Source organism: Danio rerio, chromosome 3, assembly GCF_049306965.1.
Source record: "Danio rerio strain Tuebingen ecotype United States chromosome 3, GRCz12tu, whole genome shotgun sequence".
NCBI classification, from domain to species: Eukaryota; Metazoa; Chordata; class Actinopteri; order Cypriniformes; family Danionidae; genus Danio; species Danio rerio.
In genome coordinates this window covers 63,067,114-63,091,500 of record NC_133178.1, presented here as the reverse complement: position 1 = coordinate 63,091,500, position 24,387 = coordinate 63,067,114, and the positions used below count along the sequence as shown (strand labels likewise).

The 24,387-nt window shown below is 39.2% G+C and overlaps 1 protein-coding gene across 9 annotated transcripts in view; it reads left to right on the top strand.

Annotated features, from left to right (window-relative positions):
* Window positions 1-24,387, top strand: part of radil2a (Ras association and DIL domains 2a) — a 156,038-nt gene that overhangs the window by 53,644 nt on the left and 78,007 nt on the right. For 4 of the 9 annotated variants that reach the window (XR_012396835.1, XR_012396832.1, XR_012396833.1 and 1 more), the window contains exons 11-14: window positions 8,398-8,542; window positions 9,769-9,947; window positions 13,202-13,541; window positions 18,828-18,952. Coding sequence is in view for 2 of the 9 variants with exons in the window: in XM_021469262.3 (XP_021324937.2) it covers window positions 8,398-8,542; window positions 9,769-9,947; window positions 13,202-13,541; window positions 18,828-18,952 (789 nt within the window). In the remaining 7 variants the exon portion in view is untranslated. 9 annotated transcript variants of the gene reach the window in all.

Here is a 24,387-nt window from a genome sequence, read left to right as displayed (position 1 = left end):
AACTTTTCTGTCTGAAATTGTGAGTTTGGCTTGATGGCAAGGAATGTAAAAAGCACCAGTCCTGAATCTAAGCATAGTTCTGCAGATATCACAGAACAAAACAATGCTTCTGCTCTCCATATGACTTTAAGATCTTTTCTTGCCATATTAAATATAAACCCCTGTACCTCTGACCATAGAGCTTTCTCGCACAGAAATCATGAATGTGATCTAAAGTGGACAGAACATTCATTCATTCATTTTCTTGCTGGCTTAGTCCCTTTATTTATCTGGGGTCACCACAGCGAAATGAACCACCAACTTATCCAGCAAGTTTTTATGCAGCGGATGCCCTTCCAGCCGCAACCCATCTCTGGGAAATATCCACACACACACTACTGACAATTTAGCCTACCCAATTCACCTGTACCGCATGTCTTTGGACTGTGGGGGAAACAGGAGCACCCGGAGGAAACCCATGCAAAGACAGGGAGAACATGCAAACTCCTCATAGAAATGCCAACTGAGCCGAGGTTCGAACCAGCGACTTTCTTGCTGTGAGGCGAACGTGCTACCCACTCTGCCACTGCGTCGTGAACAGAACAGACTGATTCATATACCAGATGCAATCAGGATGTAATATTTGTCAAAGTCTACATCCGCAATGTTCCTCATAGCATGACCTGAGCTGTTACTCATATTGGCCTCAATTGGAAGCATAGGAGAATCCGTTAAAGGGATAGTTCACAAAAATGAAAATTCTGTTATTGTTTACTCTCCTCCAACTGGTAGATATTGACCAGTTTCCAACTTTGTGCAAAATATCTTATTTTGTGTTCAACAGAAAAAAAAGAAGCCCGTAAAAGTTTAGAGCCATGCACTTAAGTGTGAGCTGCCATTTACACTAGTGTGTTTTTGTTTTAAAATGGAGCTTCAGAAATATTGAATATTGCAATATTGAATTGTATTGCATCTCCATACAACTTTATTTTTTTAAAGAGTTCCCACTTAGATATGCTTGGCATTTATAGCCAGTTTGACATGCTGTCCTGGGAGAGAACCCTGAGCTCGGAGATATTTGAGCCCAGGGCTCCCGCCCAGTCAATAAGCTTATCAGGAGATCCGAGATCTGGTAGGTCTCGAGAGCTCTTCCTTTAGAAAGGGGAGGAAAGGAGGAGATGGGGTGGAAGGGGGGATTCTTCCAAAATGAAGATAGAGCAGTAGGGAGAAAATGATCCATTTATAGTAAGGTAGGATCACAGGATTATTACTGATTACAGATGAGCGGCCAGACATGCTCAATCATATCACGTGCTCCTCTCGAAATTTGTTTATGAAACTTCACTAATTTTTCAGAATAAGGGGCAGTGTATATTAGACAACATTTCCCAAGAAATGTACCCAAATTAGCCCAAAGACTAGTTTTTATTGGTGGTCCCAGATGTTAAAGGCCTATACCATTCATTCATTCATTCATTCATTCATTCATTCATTCATTTTCCTTTGGCTTAGTCCCTTATTTATTAGGGGTATTTATCCAGCATATGTTTTAAACAGTGGATGCTTTTCCAGACATAATCCAGTACTGGGAATCACCCATACACTCTAGCATTCACACAGATACACGACAGCCAATTTAGCTTGTTCAGTTCACTTATAGCGCATGTCTTTGGACTGTGGGGGAAACCAGAGCACCTGGAGGAAACCCATGCCAACACAAGGAGAACATGCAGACTGCACCCAGAAACGCCACTCGATGGGACGGGACTCGAGCCAGCGACAGTGCTAACCTGAGATGGGGGACTCGAGTCACATGACTTGAATCACATCAGACTTAAGTCACAAAATTTAGGACTTGAGACTTGCTTGACAAATATACAAAAAAAAAAGACTTGATTTGACTTGGACTTGACTGTCATGACTTGAAACTTGAGTTTAATGACTCAAAATAACTTGTTTTTGTTAAATTAATAACTGTTTGTTATATATATATTACCATTACATACAAAACCAAAAGTTATATATGTACATATAAATTGCAAAAGAACAGAAAAAAAAGACAAAAATTTGATTGACTTGAAAGTGACTTGTTAGACCAGGCTACTGTATGACTTGATTGAGATAAGCAGTGACTCGACTTGACCCTAACAAAAATTGACTTGACTTGCTTGAGACTTGAAGGTTGTGATTTACTCCCTCCTTTGGTGCTAACCACTGAGCCACCATGCCACCTTTAAAAATATAAATTTAAACTATAAACAATCCTCAACCGAACAACAAATAAACAACCACTGCGGCAAAAAGCCTGGTGTTCACAGTGTTGATTAATAAAAATCCATTTCTTATAATTATGCTTAAATCATTTTAAAGATACACATTCTCTAGCACATTGTGGTGTCAAATTCCAAATTAATAATACGTGATCGTTTATGCTCACTGGGCATGTGCACATATTTTGCCAACATCCATACTAGTCTTGGAATGGCCACATGAGAGAAGTCAGGGAACGATACTTATTAGTCCAAAAGACCAATCAGGAGCAGTTGTGGATAGCCACGCCTCTATTTTCATGCTTTCAAGTTTCAGTCGGTCTATACCAGGGGTGGCCAACCCTGTTCCTGGAGATCTACCTTCCTGCAGATTTCAGCTGCAACCCATATCAAACACACCTGCCTGTAATTATCACATGGTGTTCAGGTCCTAATTAATTGGTTCAGGTGTGTTTGATATGGGTTGCAACTGAAATCTGCAGGAAGGTGGCTCTCCAGGAACAGGGTTGGCCACCCCTGGTCTATAATGAAATTCAGCACTGGCATTTTCAAACTAAAATGGGGTCTTCAGCATTTTCAAAGAGTTGAAGATGCTGATGTAGTGTTGACACCAGGTGCAACCACAACAAAACCTATACATTTTAAAACTAAAATGGTTTAGCATAAAGTAGGGGTGCTCAACCCCGTTGCTGGAGATCTACCTTCTTGCAGAGTTCAGCTCCAATCCTGATCAAACACACCTGAACCAATTAATCAGGACTTGATAATTACAGACAGGTGTGTTTGGTCAGGGTTGCAACTGAAATCTGCAGGAAGGTAGATCTGCAGGAACAGGGTTGGTGCATAACAGTGCCTAAATTGATTGTTTTTTTGTGTAGTTTTTATGAAGAGCCAAGTCTTTATTTATATATTGGTGTCATAAATCCAACATCTAGACCTGTTGTGTTTATAGACGTACCACAGTTAGTTTTATATCCTCAACACCACAAACCAGACAGCTGTAGTCAGATCAGCAGAACAGCTTCCCTGCAACAGTCTTTGCCCACAGAAATGGGAAACACAGACATCTGGCACATCGAGCTGGAGAAACTGAGTTACTCATAAACATGCAATATGAGTGTGTCTTGACTTCATTAGCCAAGAGTCAGTCCTGCGGTTTGGACTGACAGACTCATGTGACACCACCCTAACAAGTGTTCAAGACATTACTCTGTACAGATAGACGCTATCACAGCAGCAACTCAATGATTTATAGAAATCTTTCACAGTGCATGTCAAAAGTGATCGTTTACTTTACTGAAAAAAGTGAGTAAACACGTTGCCTGAAATATAACATTCATTAATTTCCTTCAGCATAGTCCCTTATTTATCAGCAGTCGCCACAGTGAAATGAACCAACAACTATTCCAGCACATGTTTTATGCAGTGGATGCCCTTCCAGCCACAACACAGTACTAGGAAACACCCATACACAGATATTCACACACTTATACACTTCAGCCAATTTAGTTCCTCGAATTTACTTAAACAGTATGTGTTTGGATCAACCCGGGCTCATTGTGGAAACATAGCCCTGCTGACGTTTCTGCGTTCCGCGAGATACGTCCCGGGAGGTAAGTATTGGAGTGGTTTTTGTTTTCGCGGATCTGGGAGCGCTCACCGTTCGCGCCCGCACTGTTCTTGCGCGAAAAGCTGCCGGATCGGCCGCCCTCCTCTTCCTCCTCCTCCTCCCCTAAACCCAAGCGACGGTTTGCAAAAGCCGTCCAGAAAAAATAAAAAAAAGCATAAGTCCTCGTCTTCGATTTCGACCGCGTTTTCGGATCCCGCCGCGTTCTCGCCCTTATTTTTCGGATTCTGTTTTTCATCCTGATTTCTGGAACCGCTGTTCCCCGGACTCGATCCCAGTCGTCGTCCCCGCGGCCGGCTCCTCCTCCTCCTCCTCCTTCTCCGGGGTCTCCGCTCCGCCGACGTAACGCTGTGAGCTAAGCGGACAAACTGGTTGCATCGGGAAAGCCCTCCACTCAGAGGCGAGCCGTCGGCCGGCGAGCGTGAAGAGGAGGAGCGGAGTGGCGCCACACCGCCCCGCAGCGTTCGCTCGAAAAAAACTAAAAGCGGCCGTACGTACCTCCGGCCACGTAAATCGCGGTCTCCAGAAACGTCCGCGGGGCTACGTTTCTAGAATGAGCTTGGGTTGGTTTGGAATGTGGGGGAAACCCCTAGAGGAAACCCATGCCAACACGAGGAGAACGTGCAAACTCCACACAGAAATGCCAACTGACCTAGCTGGGACTTGATCTAGTGACCTTCTTACTGTGAGGCGACAGTGCTAACCACTGAGCCACCGTGCCGCCCTTAAAAATGACAAGTTGACTTCATTGTTCCATTTTAAGTCAAGTCAACTAATCGCTTCAAAAGCAATGGGTTTCTGCACTTATTGTCATTAAAGTAAGTCTGAGTGTAAGGCTGAGGTCACAATTTATAGCACAATTACAATAAAGAAAATTATATTTTAATGTTAATATATTTGTTAAATTTCTCCCTGAATTTAATCTTAGACATTTAGTTACTTAATAAAATGTTGATGGTAAATGCGAATATCTGAATATTTGTCAACAGAGAGTGTTTCAAATAATCTCTAAAATACGGCTGCACAAATATATCCTTTCAGCATCTATATTGTAATATTGGTTTGCAGAGTCACTGCTAAGTACAACCAAAGTCTCTTTAAGGCAAGTCATTTCACTCTGTGGCCATCTTTGAAATGCCTCTCGAGCAGTATGCCCGGGCTTTCTGTTTGAATGGGGAAAAAAAACTGCTTGCCAAGCTTACCATTAAATTCCATATTACGAATAGCCAATAAAGTTAATCAACACCTGTCTCTTTAGGTTCAATTCTAAATGTTTGAATTACACAAAACCTGCAGAAACTCTGGTCCAAACTACTCCCCCAGAGAATTGTCATTCGATAGCAATCACTGATTGGCTCCTGTACTAAAAGGCGGGGTTTAATTTGCCATACTGTCAGTTACACTTTTTTCCCCAATTAAAAGCATACGAGTGACATGTGTTGTGTATTTTAGAGTCTTTGGTACAACAATAATACAGTGAATGTTTTTGATATGCATGTGTTTTTAAGGCCTGTGACTGAGAGTTTTACGAGAGTTTAAGAACATTTACGATTAAAGGTGTAAAATAGATTAATTGTATTTAATTGTTTATACAGCATTTATACAATTAATGCAAAAAAAGAAGTTTTTCTTACTTACATTTTTGTCTTGTTTCTAATCTAAATACGCACATTTCAAAGCAAAAACAAGAGTATTTTAGTTTAGAACTTGAGCGATTCGTGCAAAAAGCTTAATTCGCACAGCGACATTAGTGCAATTCGCGTAATACACGTCATTCGCTCTGTGCCATTCGTGCGTATCCTGCCGCAGGATGTCTATTCGCGCGTTTGCATTGACTTAACATGTAAATCACTCGCGCTTGATGCTCCTTCCACGTCTGGTGTGAACACAGCATTAGACTAGCTATTATTCAATTTATGTACTTGAACACTGTTCAACTCGTTAGAAAACTAATAAAACAGCTATTCAAAGCATTCTGTTAAAGTGTATTAATATAGCAATATTTATCGCAAAAAAATTAAATATCTCAATATCAGATTTTTCCAATATCATGCCGCCTGAAATATGTAAAATTCCCACTTAGATATGCTTGGCATTTAAAGCAGGTTTGGCATGCTGTCCCGGGAGAGAACCCTGAGATATTTGAGCCCAGGGCTCCCGACTGGTCAATTAGCATATCAGGGGATCCGAGATCAGGCAGGTCTTGAAAGCTCCCCCTTTAGAAAAAAGGGGGGAAAAGGAGGAGATGGGGTGGAAGGGGGGATTCTTCCAAAACGAAGATAGAGCAGTAGGGAGAAAATGATCCATTTATAGGAAGCTAGGATCACTCTGATTGGATTGTTACTGATTACGGATGAGTGGTAAGCAGTGCTCAATCATATCTCGTGCTCCTCTCGAAATTAGTTTATGAAACTTCACATAATTATCCTTGGGCTGCCCAATTGTAAACAATTTATGTGTAAGGCACGTGAAATCTTTCTTCAAATCAAATCAAAACCACCATCTAATTCAGAAAATTGTTTCGATTTTTGCTTATGCGAAACATTTTCTACTCGAATCCCTTGTGCTACTGACCTTTCACAATGCTTTTTTTTTTTTCTCCCTTAAATAATGTTGTGATGGCACTGCTTTAATTACACACTAGAGCTGGATGTTGTTTTGTTCTAAAAGCAAAATGACACAGGAGGAAGCTCTACTGTGTTATTTACTCTCCCCTTTGTCTGGCGTTTTGGCTGTATTTCCTTTGCGGTGTTTTAAAGATGTTTTGTTTGCCGATAATAGAGTTTGCTTGTCAGAGCAAATGATTTGTAACCTTGTGAAATCAACCTATATGTCAAATAACCGGGGGGTCATGGTGGCACAGTGAGTACCACGATTGCCTCACAGCAAGAATATCGCTGGTTTGACCCTCGGCTGGATCAGTGTTTATGTGTGGAGTTTGCATGTTCTCCCTGTGTTCGCGTTGAGTTTACTCCAGGTGCTCCAGATTTTTCCCTCAGTCCAAAGACATGCGCTGTTGGTGAATTGTATAAGCTAAATTGTTCATAGTGTATGGGTTGCAGCTGGAAGAGTATCCGCTGCGTAAAACTTATGCTGAATAAGTTGGTGGTTCATTCCACTGTGGCAACCCCAGATTGGTGGAGGGACTAAGCCAAACAGAAAAGGAATGAATGAATGAATGTCAAATAACTGGAAATGCACATGAAAATTAACTGAAACACAATTTGTCCAGGGCTACAATTGTCTAGTAGTATTATTTGGACTGGGTTTTTTTTTTAATATAGAGCATATTATGCCATATTTTGTAACTATTTGTGGACAGGCACAGTTTATTTAAACACAATTGCATACAACCACTTTTCAAGGCTCTGTTTTAGGCCTGTTGTTGTTTTATTTGAATAGGCTCTCTTTTATATTTTATATGCTATTATCATTATGGCGGGTCATTCCACTGTGGAGACCCCAGATTAATAAAGGGACTATGCTGAAAAGAAAATGAATGAATGAATGAATGAATGAATGAATGAATGAATGAATGAATGAATGAATGAATGAATGAATTATGAAATCATTATTGTAAGACTTTAAGTTGCTGTAACATGCCAATCCAACCAACCAACCAATTTGGTGCTGCAAAATCAAGATTTTAATGCACACGGTCAATTGTATCAGTGTTTCTCAACCACATACCTGGTGGACCACTAGCACTGCATGTTTTGGATGCCTCTTATGTCTGTCACATCCATTTCAGCTCTTTCATTCTCTGCTTATGAGCTGATGATCTGAAGCAGATGTGTTTGGTTAGAGCAGGGGTGTCCAATATCGGTCCTAGCGGGCCGGTGCCCTGCATACTCTAGCTCCAACTTTCTTCAACACACCTCCCTGGAAGTTTCTAGTATACCAGAAAGAGCTTGATTAGCTGGTTCAGGTGTGTTTAATTGGGATTGGAACTAAAATATGCAGGACACTGGGCCCTCCAGGACTGACCTTGGACACCCCTGGTTTAGAGACATGGGAAATGTGCAGAGCTGATGGTCCTCCAGGAACATGGTTGAGAAACACTGAGTTATAAGTTAGCAACATTACCATGATAGTAGTGCTGAACACTTTAGCCTATCCATCAACATGATTTCTGCAGGAGTCACGTAGGATGTATTGAAGACCACAACTCCCATGATTCCACACTCCACATTTGTTTGTTGCTAATACAGGCCCTCTAGTGGTGAAAGTTACACACTGTCCATTTAAATTATTAATTTATTGGTTCTTAAAAGACTTTAATATTGCCTGTACATTTTTGTTACACACATAAACATGACTTTGAACAAAAATAACTTGCTTCTTGGTGAATTCAAGCTATGTTGGGGCCTAAATCTTCTGCTGTCTTTCTGCTGTTTTTACTACATGAGAATATTAACAATAACGCGAAATGATTCAAGCTGAAAACCAGTTCTAGTTTGAACCCTTTCATAAGTTGATAGCTTTTGATTCATGTTTCTCTTCATCTGTGTGTGTCTACAGGCCTCGTGGTCCACGCTGAGAGCTGAGTTTGTTCATCTGAACCCTGCGCAGCTTCATCACATGCTGAGAGAGTACAACACATCTCGTACATGTCCTCCATGCTGGACTCCGTCTCCAGAGGACGCAGCGGCAGCCCTTCATACCTGTGAGCTCAAATATATATAAAACACAAGCATCTGTAAGGATGGGTTGACAACAGGGGTCGGGACTAAATTTATTTGAGTGTAATCAGTCAGGCAAGGTATGTACTAGAGCAGGGGTTCCCAAACTTTTTAGCTTGCGACCCCCAAAATAACAATGCTAGTGACTCGCGACCCCCAATATCCTCTGAGGTGATTATATATACAGAAACCTTGCATGCAATAGCGCACACACACCAATAGACCCAAGTTTATTCTTAGTTTATTCTTTTTTTAATGTAAATCAGAGCTGTAAATGTGCCAGAAAGTTTAACCTGATGTTATAAAATCAATCTGCTGCATCTGACGCCATTGGTGTGTCTTTAAAATTATGTAATTACACTAGGGGTCGCAATCCAATAGAACTAGTAACTATAAGCTACTGTAGTAACTATATAGTATATATTAACTATAAACAACAATTTTTCTATTCAGTAGTTTATTGATAAAATATGGTAATTCTTATGGTTTAATATAAATAAATAGATTTTTGGAAATCACCAGGCGACCCCCCTTCATTGTCTCGTGACCCCTTGGGGGGTCCCGACCCCCACTTTGAGAACCACTGTACTAGAGCATAATCATAGTCACAGGTGAAGAGGTCAAGGCAGATGGCAAAACAAACATAAACAATGAAACAAACAAAGGTCAAAACAACGACTAGACTAAACAGGAAAACACTTACGTGATGTTCACTAGGGAAACAAGACTCAGCCCTGGAGTGTGTGTGTGTGGGATGTACAGTTGAAGTCAGAATTATTAGCCACCCTTTCAATTATTTTTTTCTTTTTTAAATATTTACCAAATGATGTTTAATAGAGCAATTAATTTTTTACAGTATGTCTGACAATATTTTTTCTTCTTAAGAAAGTCTTATTTGTTTTATTTTGGCTTGAATAAAAGCAGTTTTAAATTTTTTTTAAACACCATTTTAAGGTCAAAAATATTAGCCCCTTTAAGCTAATTTTTATTTGGATAGTCTACAGAGCAAACCATCATTATACAATAATGATAATTCTGACTTCAACTGTATATATATATATATTGCTTTGGATAATTCACTTACAGAGTGAGGCCTGTATTAAAAAAATCTAAATGGCATTATGAATGTCTTTGGGTTTCTCTGTTTCTGTGCCTGTATCCCTGACAAATATTTTTCTTCTTTTTATTTATTATTTTGTCTTCATGTTAGCTAATATCCTGGAAAGTTTCGACAACCATCCTCCTCTAATCCTGCCCAGCAACATTTTTCATCTGGAGCTGGGAAAACCCATCGCAGAGCCAGGGCTGTTCACTCCTCTCCAGCGTCTGCAGGAGTTTATCCAGACCCTGTCGGACTGCCAGACACAGCCTGACCATCAGCCCGCACCGGTACACACAACACTGAACATTACAACCATTTATTGCAGTGGTCAGATGAAGGATTTAATAGTCAGAAAACCATTAGACTTTCTGCATTTTCCTACTTTCTGCCAATCAAGTACTATATAATTGAACAACACATAAGTATTTATATGTCTCAGTAGAACAAAACTGAGGGTGTACCCACACTAGGCATAGTTGTCTTGAAGTGTGCTCACATGCAATTGTCCCCCTCTCATCTCCCCCTCGCTCTGCACTCACACTGTATTTTACCTTCCAAACCTGAGCTCGCTGTACTGTTTACCAGGAAGGGAAGCACTCTCGCTCTGTACAATAGAGATTGCTTTAGTTCTATTGTTTTGTATTATTTTAAGTGGTTTGTTATGCAGTGGAACACACTCTAATATTTTGCTGGACAGATCCACAACTTTTGATGCTCCTAAACTTTCATGAAAGTCCTCGTGCTGCAGGTATTAGGAGGTTTGCTGAAGGTGCAGCTGTCGTGCAGTGAGGGGTTTGCATCTTTAATAAACTACGACAGTCCATTTTCACTGATAAATACGAATGATTAATAAATCCACAGGAAACAATCCCTTAAAATTGACGTCACATCTTCAGTTTCGTGCTCAGGCACACTTTGCACTCACACTACAAGCGTACCATGCCAAAGCCCAATTGTACCATCTCCTCCAACTAGGCCAGGGACGGCCAACTGAACCACGCCTGGGCCCTATTTCCAATGAAAAGGCACTAAGCTCTGCCCAAAAAGTCTCTAAATGTCGCTAGATTATCTCATACGTTAATTTACATATTACTTCATCATCATCACGTCCAGCTGTTTCTATTTAACAGCCTATGGTTAACAAAGTGGTATTTATATTTGCACTACACTTTATGTATGCATGTCAATTTAACTATATTTATTGCTGTTTGAATACAGTCTATCAGATTTGCAGTAATCTCTCAGATGTGAAAAGTTCCGAAACTGTGACTAAAATCTCTGTGATTGTGAACAAGACAAGAATAAACGATCAGATTACATTGATAAATTTAAAACAGAGGAGAGGTGTATCAGTTTCACTGTACAAGGGAAATACCTCACACTCACTGTGCTAAATCATTTGCTGTCAGTGCGCAGAGGGCTGATCTGCTCTCAGCCTGCAGGTGGGAGAGACTGGTGGATTTGTCGCTAGTCTGGAAATTTGTTGCTAAGGGGGTCTGAAAAGTCGCTAAATATAGTGACTAAGTTGCTAAGTTGCCAACACTGACTCACACTTGTCAAACAAACCAGGATATGGGGGTCAAATGGGCCTGGTTTGGATTGCCTAGTGCATGGGTCTCAAACACAATTCCTGGAGGGCTGCAGCTCTGTACAGTTTTACTCCGACCCTGATCAAACACAGCTGATCCAACTAATGAAGGTGTTCATGACTCTTTTGAGTTTGATAGGGTTGAAGCAATACATGTGCAGAGCTGCGGCCCTCCAGGAATTGTGTTTGAGACCCATGGTCTTGTGTGTGTACACCCTGACTCTTCTTTCTATCTATTAATATTTTTTTTACCCTGGAGCACAAAGCTAGTTTTATGTTAGTCGTGTATATTTTTGACATTAGCCAGAAATAATAGATTATTAAAATCCTCTCCTATGAAGATATTTTGTACACTTTATAAAGTAAATATATAACCATTTCCACTTCTATCTCAAATGAAAGAAACGCTACAAAATATTCTGAGGGAGGGCCCCACCAACTCAAAACAAAACAAAACAAAACATACATATATATATATATATATATATATATATATATATATATATATATATATATATATATATATATATATATATATATATATATATATATATATATATATATATATATATATAGTATATATGTATGTATATACACAGTCAAAGATATTAGCCCTTCTTTGAATATTTTCCAAATGGTGTTCAACAGAGCAAGGAATTTTCTACAATATTTCTAATAATATTTTTTTCTTGTGGAGAAAGTCTTATTTGTTTTATTTTGGTCAGAATAAAAGCCGTTTTACATTTTTTAAAGGTCAATATTACTAGCCCCTTTAAAAATTAGTTTTTTTTTTTCAATTGTCTACAGTAGGGGTTCCCAAACTTTTCAGCCCGCGACCCCCAAAATAACAATGTAGGTGACTCGCGACCCTCATTTTTCAAAGTGGTTATAATGTAAATATATATAAACGTTGCAGACACAACTAAAGGCCCATATTAACATAAGCATACTGACAACACATAAATGCAACATATAATGTTTTTTTTTATTATTTATTAATTTAATTACATTTTAATATAAAAATTAAAAGCTGATGGCTGATTTTTGTTTGTATGTTGTTGTTTCTTTAACACAACTATTAATCTTCTGTGGGCTATGAATAAAATATGACAATTCAAATAGTTGAATAAAATTTATTTAAATTTTGAAAATCACCAAGCGACCCCTTGTCATTGTCCCGCGACCCCCCAGGGGGTCCCGACCCCCACTTTGAGAACCACTGGTCTACAGAACAAACCATCAGTATACAATTCATTCATTCATTAATTTTCTCGTCGGCTTACTCCCTTTATTAATCCGGGGTCGCCACAGCGAAATGAACTTATCCAGCAAGTTTTTACGCAGCGGATGCCCTTCCAGCTGCAACCCATCTCTGGGAAACATCCACACACATTCACACACTACGGACAATTTAGCCTACCAAATTCATCTTGTACCGCATGTCTTTGGACTGTGGGGGAAACTGGAGCACCCTGAGGAAACCCACGCGAAGGCAGGGAGAACATGCGAACTCCACACAGAAACGCCAACTGCGCCGAGGTTCGAACCAGCGACCCAGCAACCTTCTTACTGTGAGGCGACAGCACTACCTACTGCGCCACTGCCTCACCCCTCATTATACAATGACTTTCCTAATTACGCTAACCTGCCTATTTAACCTAATTAACTTAGTTAAGCCTTTACATGTCACTTTAAGCTGAATACTAGTATCTTGAAAAATATTTAGTCAAATGTTATGTGCTGTCATCATGACAAAGATCAAATAAATCAGTTATTAGAAATGAGTTATTATAAATGTGTTGAATAAATATTCTCTCCGCTAAACAAAAATTAGGGTAAAATAAACAGGGGGCTAATAATTCTGACATCAACTGTACATCTTTAAGTGTGTTTATTGTATTGTAAAGTGCTGGACAAATAGATTTAACTTTTATTTTTGTCATTTATCTTTAGGACTCGTCCAATAACCTGACTGAAGAGTCGACATCTAAATCAGTCACCATCCAGAATCACGAATCAAACCATCAACATCATGTCTCGACGACGCCTCCTCAGTTCAGGGCGTCTCACAATAACCTGAGCTCCTGTGAGGCCGTCCTGACCCAGAAACTCAAGTCCCTGGAGCTCCAGAACTGCTTGTCTGGGAACGCAGACCTGGTCTTCCACAAGAGTCTGGCCCTGGACCCATCCTGCCTGCTGACGCCCCCTAACACCCCACAGAACCTGGACCAGGCCGAGCTGGAGGCCAGTCTGCAGGACGGGGCACAGCAGAGCATACGCCAGCACCACAGAGGTAACCACATTTGACCACACACATCTCCGGTGACCAGACGTCCGGTTTATTCAGGGACGGTCCTGTGTTTGGCTCTATTTTAAGGCTACAGTTGAAGTCAGCCACCCTGTATATATTTACTAAAGGGTTTGAGGCTCACGGTATTCTCATTTCCATGTCCTGAACTCTTGGACTATGAGTATGTCTAGATTTTCTTTAGGACACCTATCAATTTTATTCAGATACTGGTGCTTGTGCTTGATTTTTCAAAGCTTTAAACACATGTGAGGGCTGGTGCTTCAGGTCTTCAGTTTGTGTGTGATTTCAAAGGCAGGGGTGTATTGTTTTTGGAGGTCTACAGGGGGGTGCTGGTATTGATCTTGGGTTTGTGTGCGCTCTGGCTTCAGTGGTTAAAGAATCTGGAAACAAGGAAACAGACCTCCTCCGCTTTCCACAATGCTCTCGCAATGTGTAATGTGTTTATAAAGGGAGCGATGGTCAGGTGGGGTCACTGAAGAACACGTGTTCAAGAGTGGATCTTCACATCCAAATTTGGGATTTGGGTATTATTCAGAAATGACATTCCTGAGCTCTGGCATTTCCTAAAGAATTGTAACTGGAATTAAGTCATCAGAATTGTACGACTCTTTAGATCGCAGAGTTTCTAAAGGACACCTATTTTTTGTAGAAAAATGTTAGTCACTCTTTTGGCATTTTTATTAATTGTCATACTTTTACACATGATTAAAATCCACTGACCAAAACACTTTCACAAACATTAAGTAATAGTTCACACTAAAATGAAAATGCACTCACTATTTAGTCACTCTTTCTGAGTTTCTGTTGAACACAAATAAAGATATAATGAAGAAAGCTGAACTCCTGTAATCATTGACTTCCATATTAGCATTCATTCCACAGCGGAATGAACCGCCAACTATTCCAGCATAGGTTTTACCTTTCTAGCTGCAACCCAGTGCTAGGAAACACCCATACACTCTCGCATTCTCACACACACACACACACACACACACACACACACACACACACACACACACACACACACACACACAGTCAAACACTACAGTCAGTTTAGCTCATCTAATTCACCTATAGCGTATGTCTTTGGACTTGAGGGGGAAACTTGAGCACCCGGAGGAAACCCATGCCAACACGGGGAGAACATGCAAACTCCAGCAACCTTCTTGCTGTGAGGTGACAGTGCCAACCACAAGCCACCGTGCCGCCTGGACTTCCATATTAATGGGAGAATAAAATACTATTGAAGTCAATGGTTCGAGGTTTCAACAGTTTTCTAAATATCTTCTTTTGTGTTCGACAGAAAAAAGAAACAGGTTAGAAATATAAAAAAGATGTGTAAACTATGGCAAAACTTCTATTATTTTTTTGGGCAAACCCTAAGAACAGATGGAAGTTGCATGCAAATACAATAATCACATTAAGCAATGTGTGCTAGATACTATAGTACAGCTAACCTGAGGACAGATGAAAGCTGCATGCAAATACAACAATCACATAAAGCAATGTGTGCTACTGTAGATACTATAGTACAGATACTGAAAATACTGCAGCAATTAATAAACACAACATTATATTTACATGCCACACAAAATGACTTCGCCTAACACCATCCGGAAAAGCATAGTAATGCACAATGTTTATTTTTTGATAACTTTAATTTAATTTGATTTTATTTTTATAATTTATTTTGACTGAGAGTCATAGCCTTGAGTTAATTTTTGCATTCAATCACACACTCAGAAATAAAGATGCAAAATCTGTACCATTTCAAAAGCTACACTTTTATACAGTACAGGTGAACACTAGTACCTTTAGCGAACACTGTTGTAGCTTTAAAGTTTACTTTTGTACCCTTAAGGTACTATGAGGTGCACATTTGTACTTTTTAGGTATTAATATGTACCTTTTAAGGACCTGTTAGGAACAAAAATGTATCTTTTGAATAGGTAATACCCAGGGCCAGACGGAATCTGCGGACGCTTTTTGCTATTTCTGCTGAGAATTTTGGTAAAAATCTGCAGATTTCTGCGGAATTATTTTGGGAGTATCCAGCAGAGTATCATAACTAAAACCTAAATATATTAACTAAAAAGTAATAAATTACTGAATAAAAACTGAATAAATACAGATTTACAAACATTTAGTAAATAAACAGAATTAATGATGGGCTAAAAATCTGCACAAATCTGCGGAATTCTGCGCGCGCAGATTTCGTGTGGGCCTAGTAATGCCCCAGTAGATGTTGTACCTTTATTTCTGAATGTAACAATGGCATTATAATAAATGACACCAGTTTTTAATAAATAATTGCATTTTTGCTATTTAACTAATTGGTCACCAAATCATGTAAGTATAAATCACACACTTAAAGGGATAGCTCAATTTAATTTAAATTTAAATTTTAATTTCATGTTAATTTAACCCTTCCAAACCCGTAACACTTTTGCTCAATATAAAGTATTTTGAATATAATGGGAATGATTTCTGTCACTCCATGGAAAGTTTAGTATTTCACCAAAAACCTCATAAAGGCATTGTTGTGGTGGAATCCTGATTATTTTGTGCCTGAAATCCTGATTGCATTACTCTGCATATATCTCCAATGCACATTCACAAGAAAACCCAGTGGTGTTTTAATGCAAAAGTGAACATTCTCAACTCAGTTCATGACTATTTATGCCAACAATTCGGTTGCCAACTCTAAACACAGTCCATTTAGATAATAGAGTGGAAACTGTTGTACAATAATAATGTTGTACAATAAAGTGCAATATGACTTAATAAGTCCTATTGAACTAAATAACTCAAATAAAACTGGAATATTGACCTATAATTCAAGCACAGAAGAGTCATTGTGTTCCCACTGTTTTCCCGCCATCTCTTTCTAAAGAGCCGTGTGGATTTTCTCTTCATAGACCACACCGGTTTGGGTCACTAATTCATCCTGCTTTTTTTTTCTGCTGGTGGCACAAATCCTATAATCTGGTTCAAGAATTACAGAGAGGTGGTGATGTCAGGAATAAAAAGAGCCGTGGATAAAGCATCATGGGAATTTACAGCTGGTTTGCTGGGTGGAATCTTAATCGGAGGCAGGCTTTGTTCAGGAGTCGGGCCGGGTGGCCGAACGCTGGAGGAAAGACCATTGTGCTTCTAGCAGCCCAGAGCTGAAGATCAGTGTTCATGCTTCTGTTATCTGCAGTATGGACAATATTCTGACATTTATGACCAGGCAAAAGAGTGAAAATCTTCAGGAAATCATAGGTCAAGATATAATTTCTCGGATTCTCAATGACAATAATCTAATTAAAATAAATAAATGGATTACTAACCAATGATGATCTTGATTTAAACAAAATGGGAGCACAACAAACCAAGGCCATAAACATAGTAACTAGGTCCTGCCGATAAACAATTTCATATCAAATCACGCAAACAAAAGTACACAAATATACAGTATTCTGCAAAATTTTTAAGCCAACATTAAAATCTGTTGTTTTACTGACGGTATAATGAATATATGTGACCCTTTCAAAAAACAGAAATGTGCGCACATCTAGAAAATTTTGAAGGCAGGTGCACGATCAAAAAACAAACATTAGTAGCAAAAGATTCAAAGTAAATCGGCACACTGCCACTTTAGCTCTCAAAAATTTTTTTAATGTCAATATCACAAAATCACTTGAAAGGAAGAGCAGGCGAGAGTCCCGCATCTTCACGTAATAACTCGTCTTGACTAGTGCGGTTGAATGACATTTGTCCTGGGAGCACTGTACCAATGTGGCGGCGCTATAGACGCATGCTCAGGGTCCCTATGCGATATCTAGTGTATATATCTATGAAAACAGGTAGTTGGTAGATCTGTGTAAAAAAAAAAAAGGCCAGAGGAAATTCTGATATTGCAATTTATTTCAATAACGATGATAAGTTTTGGACATTTTTAGTCAGTATGCATCACTCTGAGACCCAGTCACACTGCAGAAGAATCAGACACAGTCAGACACAGTTGAAAAACAGCATTCTTTCTAGCTAAAAGTTTCTCTGTTTACATTTTGCACATTTAATCTTAACACCAGACATTTTTGACAAAACCAGCTTGACCAATTAGAAACCACCAAATTGGTTATTCATCAGTCTTGCTATCTGGATTTAAATTGGAGTGGTCAACCTTTACATTACTGACTTTTAGTGATATAAGTCATGGCCAATCTTAAAGGAGAATATTTGGGCAACTAACTTTGTAAGACTAGTCTAAGCAGTTTATCCAGCCTGTCCCAGTTTTAAACTAGTTTAGTCAAAAAAAGGTCAACTGGGTCATGACAGTCCAGCCGATCTTTTTTCTTAAGCAGTTCTTATTTCTAGAACTGCTCGATCGTGCAGATTCGCACTCTATAACATCAGAAAGATCCGACCCTTCTTATCTGAACATGCAGCTCAACTCCTTGTTCAAGCTCTTGTTCTCTCCAAACTGGATTACTGCAACTCTCTACTAGCTGGGCTTCCAGCTAACTCTATCAAGCCTCTTCAGCTGCTCTAGAACGCAGCAGCACGAGTGGTCTTCAATGAACCTAAAAGAGCACATGTCACTCTGCTGCTCATCCGTTTGCACTGGCTGCCAGTTGCTGCTCACATCAAATTCAAAGCTCTGATGTTTGCCTACAAAGTGACTTCTGGCTTTGCTCCTTCTTATCTGCTCTCACTTCTGCAGATCTATGTGCCCTCCAGAAACTTGCGTTCTGTGAATGAACGTCGCCTCGTGATTCCATCCCAAAGAGGGAAGAAATCACTTTCGCGAACGTTCACGCTCAATCTGCCCAGTTGGTGGAATGAACTCCCTAACTGCATCAGAACAGCAGAGTCACTCGCTGTCTTCAAGAAACGACTAAAAACTCAACTATTTAGTTTCCACTTCACTTCCTAATCTGCAATTGCCTCTCTGAATATCACACTAACTGTACCAAAAAAAAATAAATAAATACTAATACTACTAATACTTTGCTTCTTAGACTTTACAGACCTGAAACTTGCCTATAGCAATTATTCATTGTTGCTCTTATAGTTGTGTAAATTGCTTCCTTGTCCTCATTTGTAAGTCGCTTTGGATAAAAGCGTCTGCTAAATGACTAAATGTAAATGTAAATGTTAATAATGTATCACTACCCTCCTCTTTCCACAGCACCACCGCTCTAGATCTGCTATAAGGTACTCTCTGCTCTCTTCACAGTAGCATAATGCTGATTCTGTTTTTATTTATTATCGTTTCAGTAGAGAACGGCCTCTCAGAAAACACAGCTCAAAGAAAAGACGAGGATGAGGATGACAGAGATGAAGTCTTCACTGTGGAGCTGAAGAAAGGCCCTCATGGTCTCGGGCTGGCGTTGGTGGATGGACAGGTGAGAATTAACTATGTCCTACTTTTCACTCTGTTATTGTCTCTTCTTTCACCCTTGTGCTAGAATAAACTGCTCTCCTGGACTTGTGTACAACATCGTACAGGGCGTCCGTAGGGTCTTAAAAAGTAATTAAAGTTGATAAATCAATTATGAAAAAGTTAAAGGTATTTACAATCCTTAATCACGTTTTTACGAGGTCTGAAATTTTGTTCAAGCATTGTCCAAAGTGTTAGACTCCAAAAAAAGCATAAATATATTTATTTTCCTCGATCCACGAGATTGGTTCGGGCCGGGTGCATCCAGCTAAGCTCCTCCATCCAGATGATGTCGCATAATTTGGGACAAACCATAGAGCGAAACAGACGGCAAAATGGGAAATCGTAAGTTTGCGCACGCGAAAGACGAGTTTAAACAGTGGCTGAAACCTGTCACTGAAAACAACCACGCAATTTATTCTTTCAAGCTTTGTTTCTTCCGAGTTTTTCCATTGATTTATTTAACTACAACTGTTTATTAAGTTAAAGGTTTGATACTGATTAGAACTTGAAGTGGTGTTGAGGTCTTGACATATTCTGTTATTAAATCTTAAAAGAGTACTAAAATTGCCTTTAGGATTCCTGCATATACCCTGTCATAACATACTACAATACTACCATTTCTGTCATATTACATACCACATTACTGCTTCTACATTGTAGGGAACTGTGCAGACACACTGTGTTTGAATTATCTGTCATGTTTATTTTTATTGGAGTAGATTATACACTATAAAACCCTAATAAGCTAAAGGAACACAAACCATTTGAGGAAACTGAATGCCTTCAAGCATTTAAGTTCGAAATCTAATGTTTAAGAGTGACCTTAATGCACTTGAGTACACAAAAGTATGAGAATGAGCTGTAAAGAAATTTTAAAAGAGAAGTGACATGGACCTACAGTTGAAACCAGAAGTGAACATACACTCTAAGAATACGAACATGACCATTTTATTAAAAATGTCTGATGGTAATCATACTAGAACTTCACTATTTTAGGTCCGTTAGGATTACCTAAATGATTTACATTTGCTAAATGCCCGAATTTTTTTTTTTTCAATTTCTAGACAGTCAAAAGTTTACACACATTTCCTTGGTATTTTTTAGCTTTGCTTTTAAACTGTATAACTTTGGTCAAATGTTTTGGTTATCCTTTCACAAGCTTCTCACAATTTGGCCCATTCCTCCTCACAGAATTTGTGTAACTGAGTCAGATTTGTTGGCTGTCTTGCTCGCACAAGCTCTATTAACTCTGCCCACAAATTTTCTATAGGATTAAGGTCAGGACTTTGTGATGGCCACTCCAAAACATTCACTCTGTTGTCCTTAAAGCACATTTGAACTTATGTGGCAGTATGCTTCGGGTCTTGGTCTGATTGGAAGACCCATTTGTGGCCAAGTTTTAGTTTCCTGGCTGATGTCTTGAGATGTTGCTTCAGTATTTCTACATTATGTTCTTTCCTCATGATGCCATCTATGCTGTGAAGTGGACCAGTCCTTCCTGCAGCAAAACAGCCCCACAACATGATGCTGCCGCCCCCATACTACACAGTTGGGATGGTGTTCCTAGGCTTGTAAGCTTTCCCCTTTGTCCTCCAAATGTAACAATGGTCATCATGGCCAAACAGTTCAATCTTAGCTCCATCAGATGACAGGACATGTCAACAATTATTCTTTTTCCCAGTGTAATTTAGCAAATTGTAATCTGGCTGAACAAAACAGAAACAATTATGATAATCATTATAATTATAATAACAATTTATAAAATATGATAAAATAAAAATATTTTTTTCTAAGAACATTTACCAAGTCTGTTTTAAGCTGTGAAAAAAAATAATCTGGTATTCTTGACATTATAGAATAAATAAGTTATTAAGATGTTCCTGTAATGTTGTCACAACTCAGCATTTTATGAGTGTTCATTTGTAAAAAATCTCAAATGTCCAGTTTTCTTTATGTTATTAGAACCTCATTTAAAGATTAGTTTAACGTTCCTGAAACGTTCTGTCAAACACATTGTGCGATCAAGCAGAATCAGTCATTTGTTCATTTTCTTTTGGGTTTGTCCCTTCCCAGCAGGCACAGGATGTCAACATGACTTCAGTTAGACGTTGTAACCAGGGCCGGAGCAAGCTAAACTGCCGCTTAAGGCAAAGGACGGTAACGCCGCCCTCAACCCTAATGTGAAGACGGGGATATAACTGAGGGCGCAGGTGGTAGTGTCGGGGACGCCGCCCTCTCTATTTTGTCGCCCTAAAAGCGGATATAACTGAGGGCGCGGGTGGTGAGGGTAGTGTCGGGGACGCCGCCCTCTCTATTCTGCCGCCCTAGGCAGCCGCCTAGGTTGCCTCTATGAACGCGCCGGCCCTGGTTCTACCCCAACATCATTGAACATAAACATGACATCAATGTCCAAGGTCAAACAGACATTGCATTTTGTTTATTTTCTAACGCAACCTAAAAACAACCAAATATTAACTAATTATGTCACGTCTCGACGTTGTGTGGGCGATACCAATATGACGTCTATCAGATGTTGGATTTTGGTTGCCATACCTGACGAATAAATGTCAGTATTTGACGTCAAAATGATGTTTTGATTGAAGATGTTGGCTAGACATTGGATTTTGGTCACTTTTCAACACAACCAAGTATCAACGTGCATTTTGGGGTCTTTAAAAAGAAGGATAGAACCTGGGTTTGCCTAAAGTTGCACTGAACAACAGCATGATTCCTTTTGGCTTTTTATTCCCAAAAAGCTGCAGACGTATGCAGTCTCAGTGGGGTTTGGAGCAGATCCACGGTCTCGTAAGGCTGCTTTGTTCACTTCTTCATAGCGTTTGGTCCTGTAAATGACGCTGAATCGCTGACATATGTGTTCGGTATGAGGTGCAGATGGGGGGTAATGTTTTACGAGAAGCTCCTCAGCAGGGGGCGAATGTGTTTGCGTTGGCCACACTGGACCCCTTTTGAAGCCCGTAATGAGTCTGATTGTAAGAAGATCCGCTGCGTTTCCCACAAACACACTGTTTCTGTAGAAAGGTGGAGCTGATGCTGACAATAAGATGTAGAAAGAGCCGGATGACTGGGTGGTTGAGCATTTAGACACAATTAAACATACTTTCCCTTATTGTGCGGTAATAAAGGCGAAATGCAAACACTGTAAAAAATGCTGGGTTCCACACAGTGGATTTGTGTCAAGACAACATAAAGAAATTAAGTTAATGTATTACACTGCAAAAAATGCTTTTCTTACTTAGATTTTTTGTCTTGTTTCTAGTCTAAATATCTAATAATTCCTAAATCAAGAAGAGTTTTCTACACAAGCACAACATATTGTCTTGTTTTGAGAAATAATATGCCAATATTAGGTGAGTTTTTCCTTAAAACAAGCAAAATAATCTGCCAATGGGGTAAGCAAAATAATCTTACGTCAAAAGAAAAAACAAGATTATTTTGCTTACCTCATTGGCAGATTATTTTGCTTGTTTTAAGTAAAAACTCACTTAATATTGGCATATTATTTCTCAAAACAAGGCAATATGTTTTGCTTGTTTAGAAAATGCTTCTTGACATAAGAAATTTTAGATATTTAGACTAGAAACAAGACAAAAAATCTAAGCAAGAAAAGCATTTTTTGCAGTGTAGTCTTCACAAATGTAAGTAGATTGAACATAAAACAGTTAAGTTGTCCCCCAAAAACACAAGAATTGTGTTGTTTGGGCTCATTGTAAACAAGTAGTTTGAGCAGTCATTTTTTTTGAGTGTAGTTTTATATTTGTTTACTTTTTTGCTGTAATAATTTTATTAAATAACAATTGGTGATGAAAAGAATATGATAGAACTTAAGCTGCTTGTTAGAAATCTTGGTATAATTAGCTAATTTAATGAAACAGCATCAGCACAGTATAGCATAGTGTTTCATTTCTGTTGTTGTACAGATCTGTTGTGTGATGGTTATTATTAGGCTTTTTCTTTGACAAAAATTTCATACAAATAATATCATGATGATTGTTGTATTTGCCTTAATGTGGTCTTCTCAGAAATAATCTCTACACATGCTCCTTTATTTGACTGCAGTACTTCCCACATAGCAAAATTTCTTTGGCCCAGCACTGGCCCAAACAATCAGGTTTTGCTTGGCCCACATGCCGCAGTGAATTACGGTACATGACTGGACCAAATCTGGCTTCCAGACAAGGGTCAAACACGGACCATATCTGGGCCAAGTCTCAGCCAAGTTAATAACTCATAACTGGGCCTGAACTGGGCCAGATAGGTTGGTGTGTCACGATTGCAATGAAATTGATAAACCCATGGAGTGATGCGCTTTAGGCACACTATGGGCACGCTTTTTCTCAAAGTGACCTGATTGGTAGAATTTTTTTTCTTTACTCAAAAATTATTTTAGTGTATTTTAAATGTGGGTCAAGACTGGCCAAACTCACATGGCCCACTTATCACATTTTTAAATCTGGGCCAAATACTACGTTTTTCATCTGGCCCAAATCTTGTGTGCCGCCTTAAAGACGGTGCCACCTCTGCCAAACCCGGGCCATGTTTGGCCCACATGCTGTATGCCAGTGCCGGATGAATGCCTGCTGTGCCAGCTTTATGCCAAATCTGGGCCAGAATTCTTTGCTACTAGGGTTCATTTTTGTCACGTTGAGGTATTACAAAAACAAGGAGTAGATCCAAATGCAGCAAAATATAGTTTAATATATTAAGTAAACAAAGAAGATCCAAATAACAGGCAAGGTACAAAAACTGACAAAACAAACGCAAGTGCAAAAACTAAAAGCACTAAGGTGAATCAAACTAAATCTAAACGGGGATCCAAAAACATGGAGACAATACTAAAAGTGAACAAACAAACCGAACCTAACATGAGGAACTGGAGAACAAAATAAAGCAGGACAGAGCAAAACAGGACTTCAGGTGAAGTTTTTTTTCCTCTCCGCTGTCGCCACTGCCTCGCATGGTTCAGGATCGGTAGAGCTACGCATCGATGAATTTGCTCTTCAGTGTTTGAACTCTCAGTAATGATTAAATCACACTGAACTGAGCTAAACTGAACTGAACTTAAACACTAAAAACTGAACCACACTGTTCCAGTTACTATGACCATTTATGTGAAGCTGCTTTGACACAATCTACACTGTAAAAGCACTATACAAATAAAGCTGACTTGAATTGAATTGAATTGAATTGAATTGAATTGAATTGAATTGAATTGAATTGAATTGAATTGAATTGAATTGAATTGAATTGAATTGAATTGAATTGAATTGACAGAGCAAAGCAAAATCCAAAGGCAAACTTAACACAACATGACAGGGCTTATAAAAGACAGAACCAATTAGACAACAAGGAACAGCTGGAAACAAGGAGTGATCATGT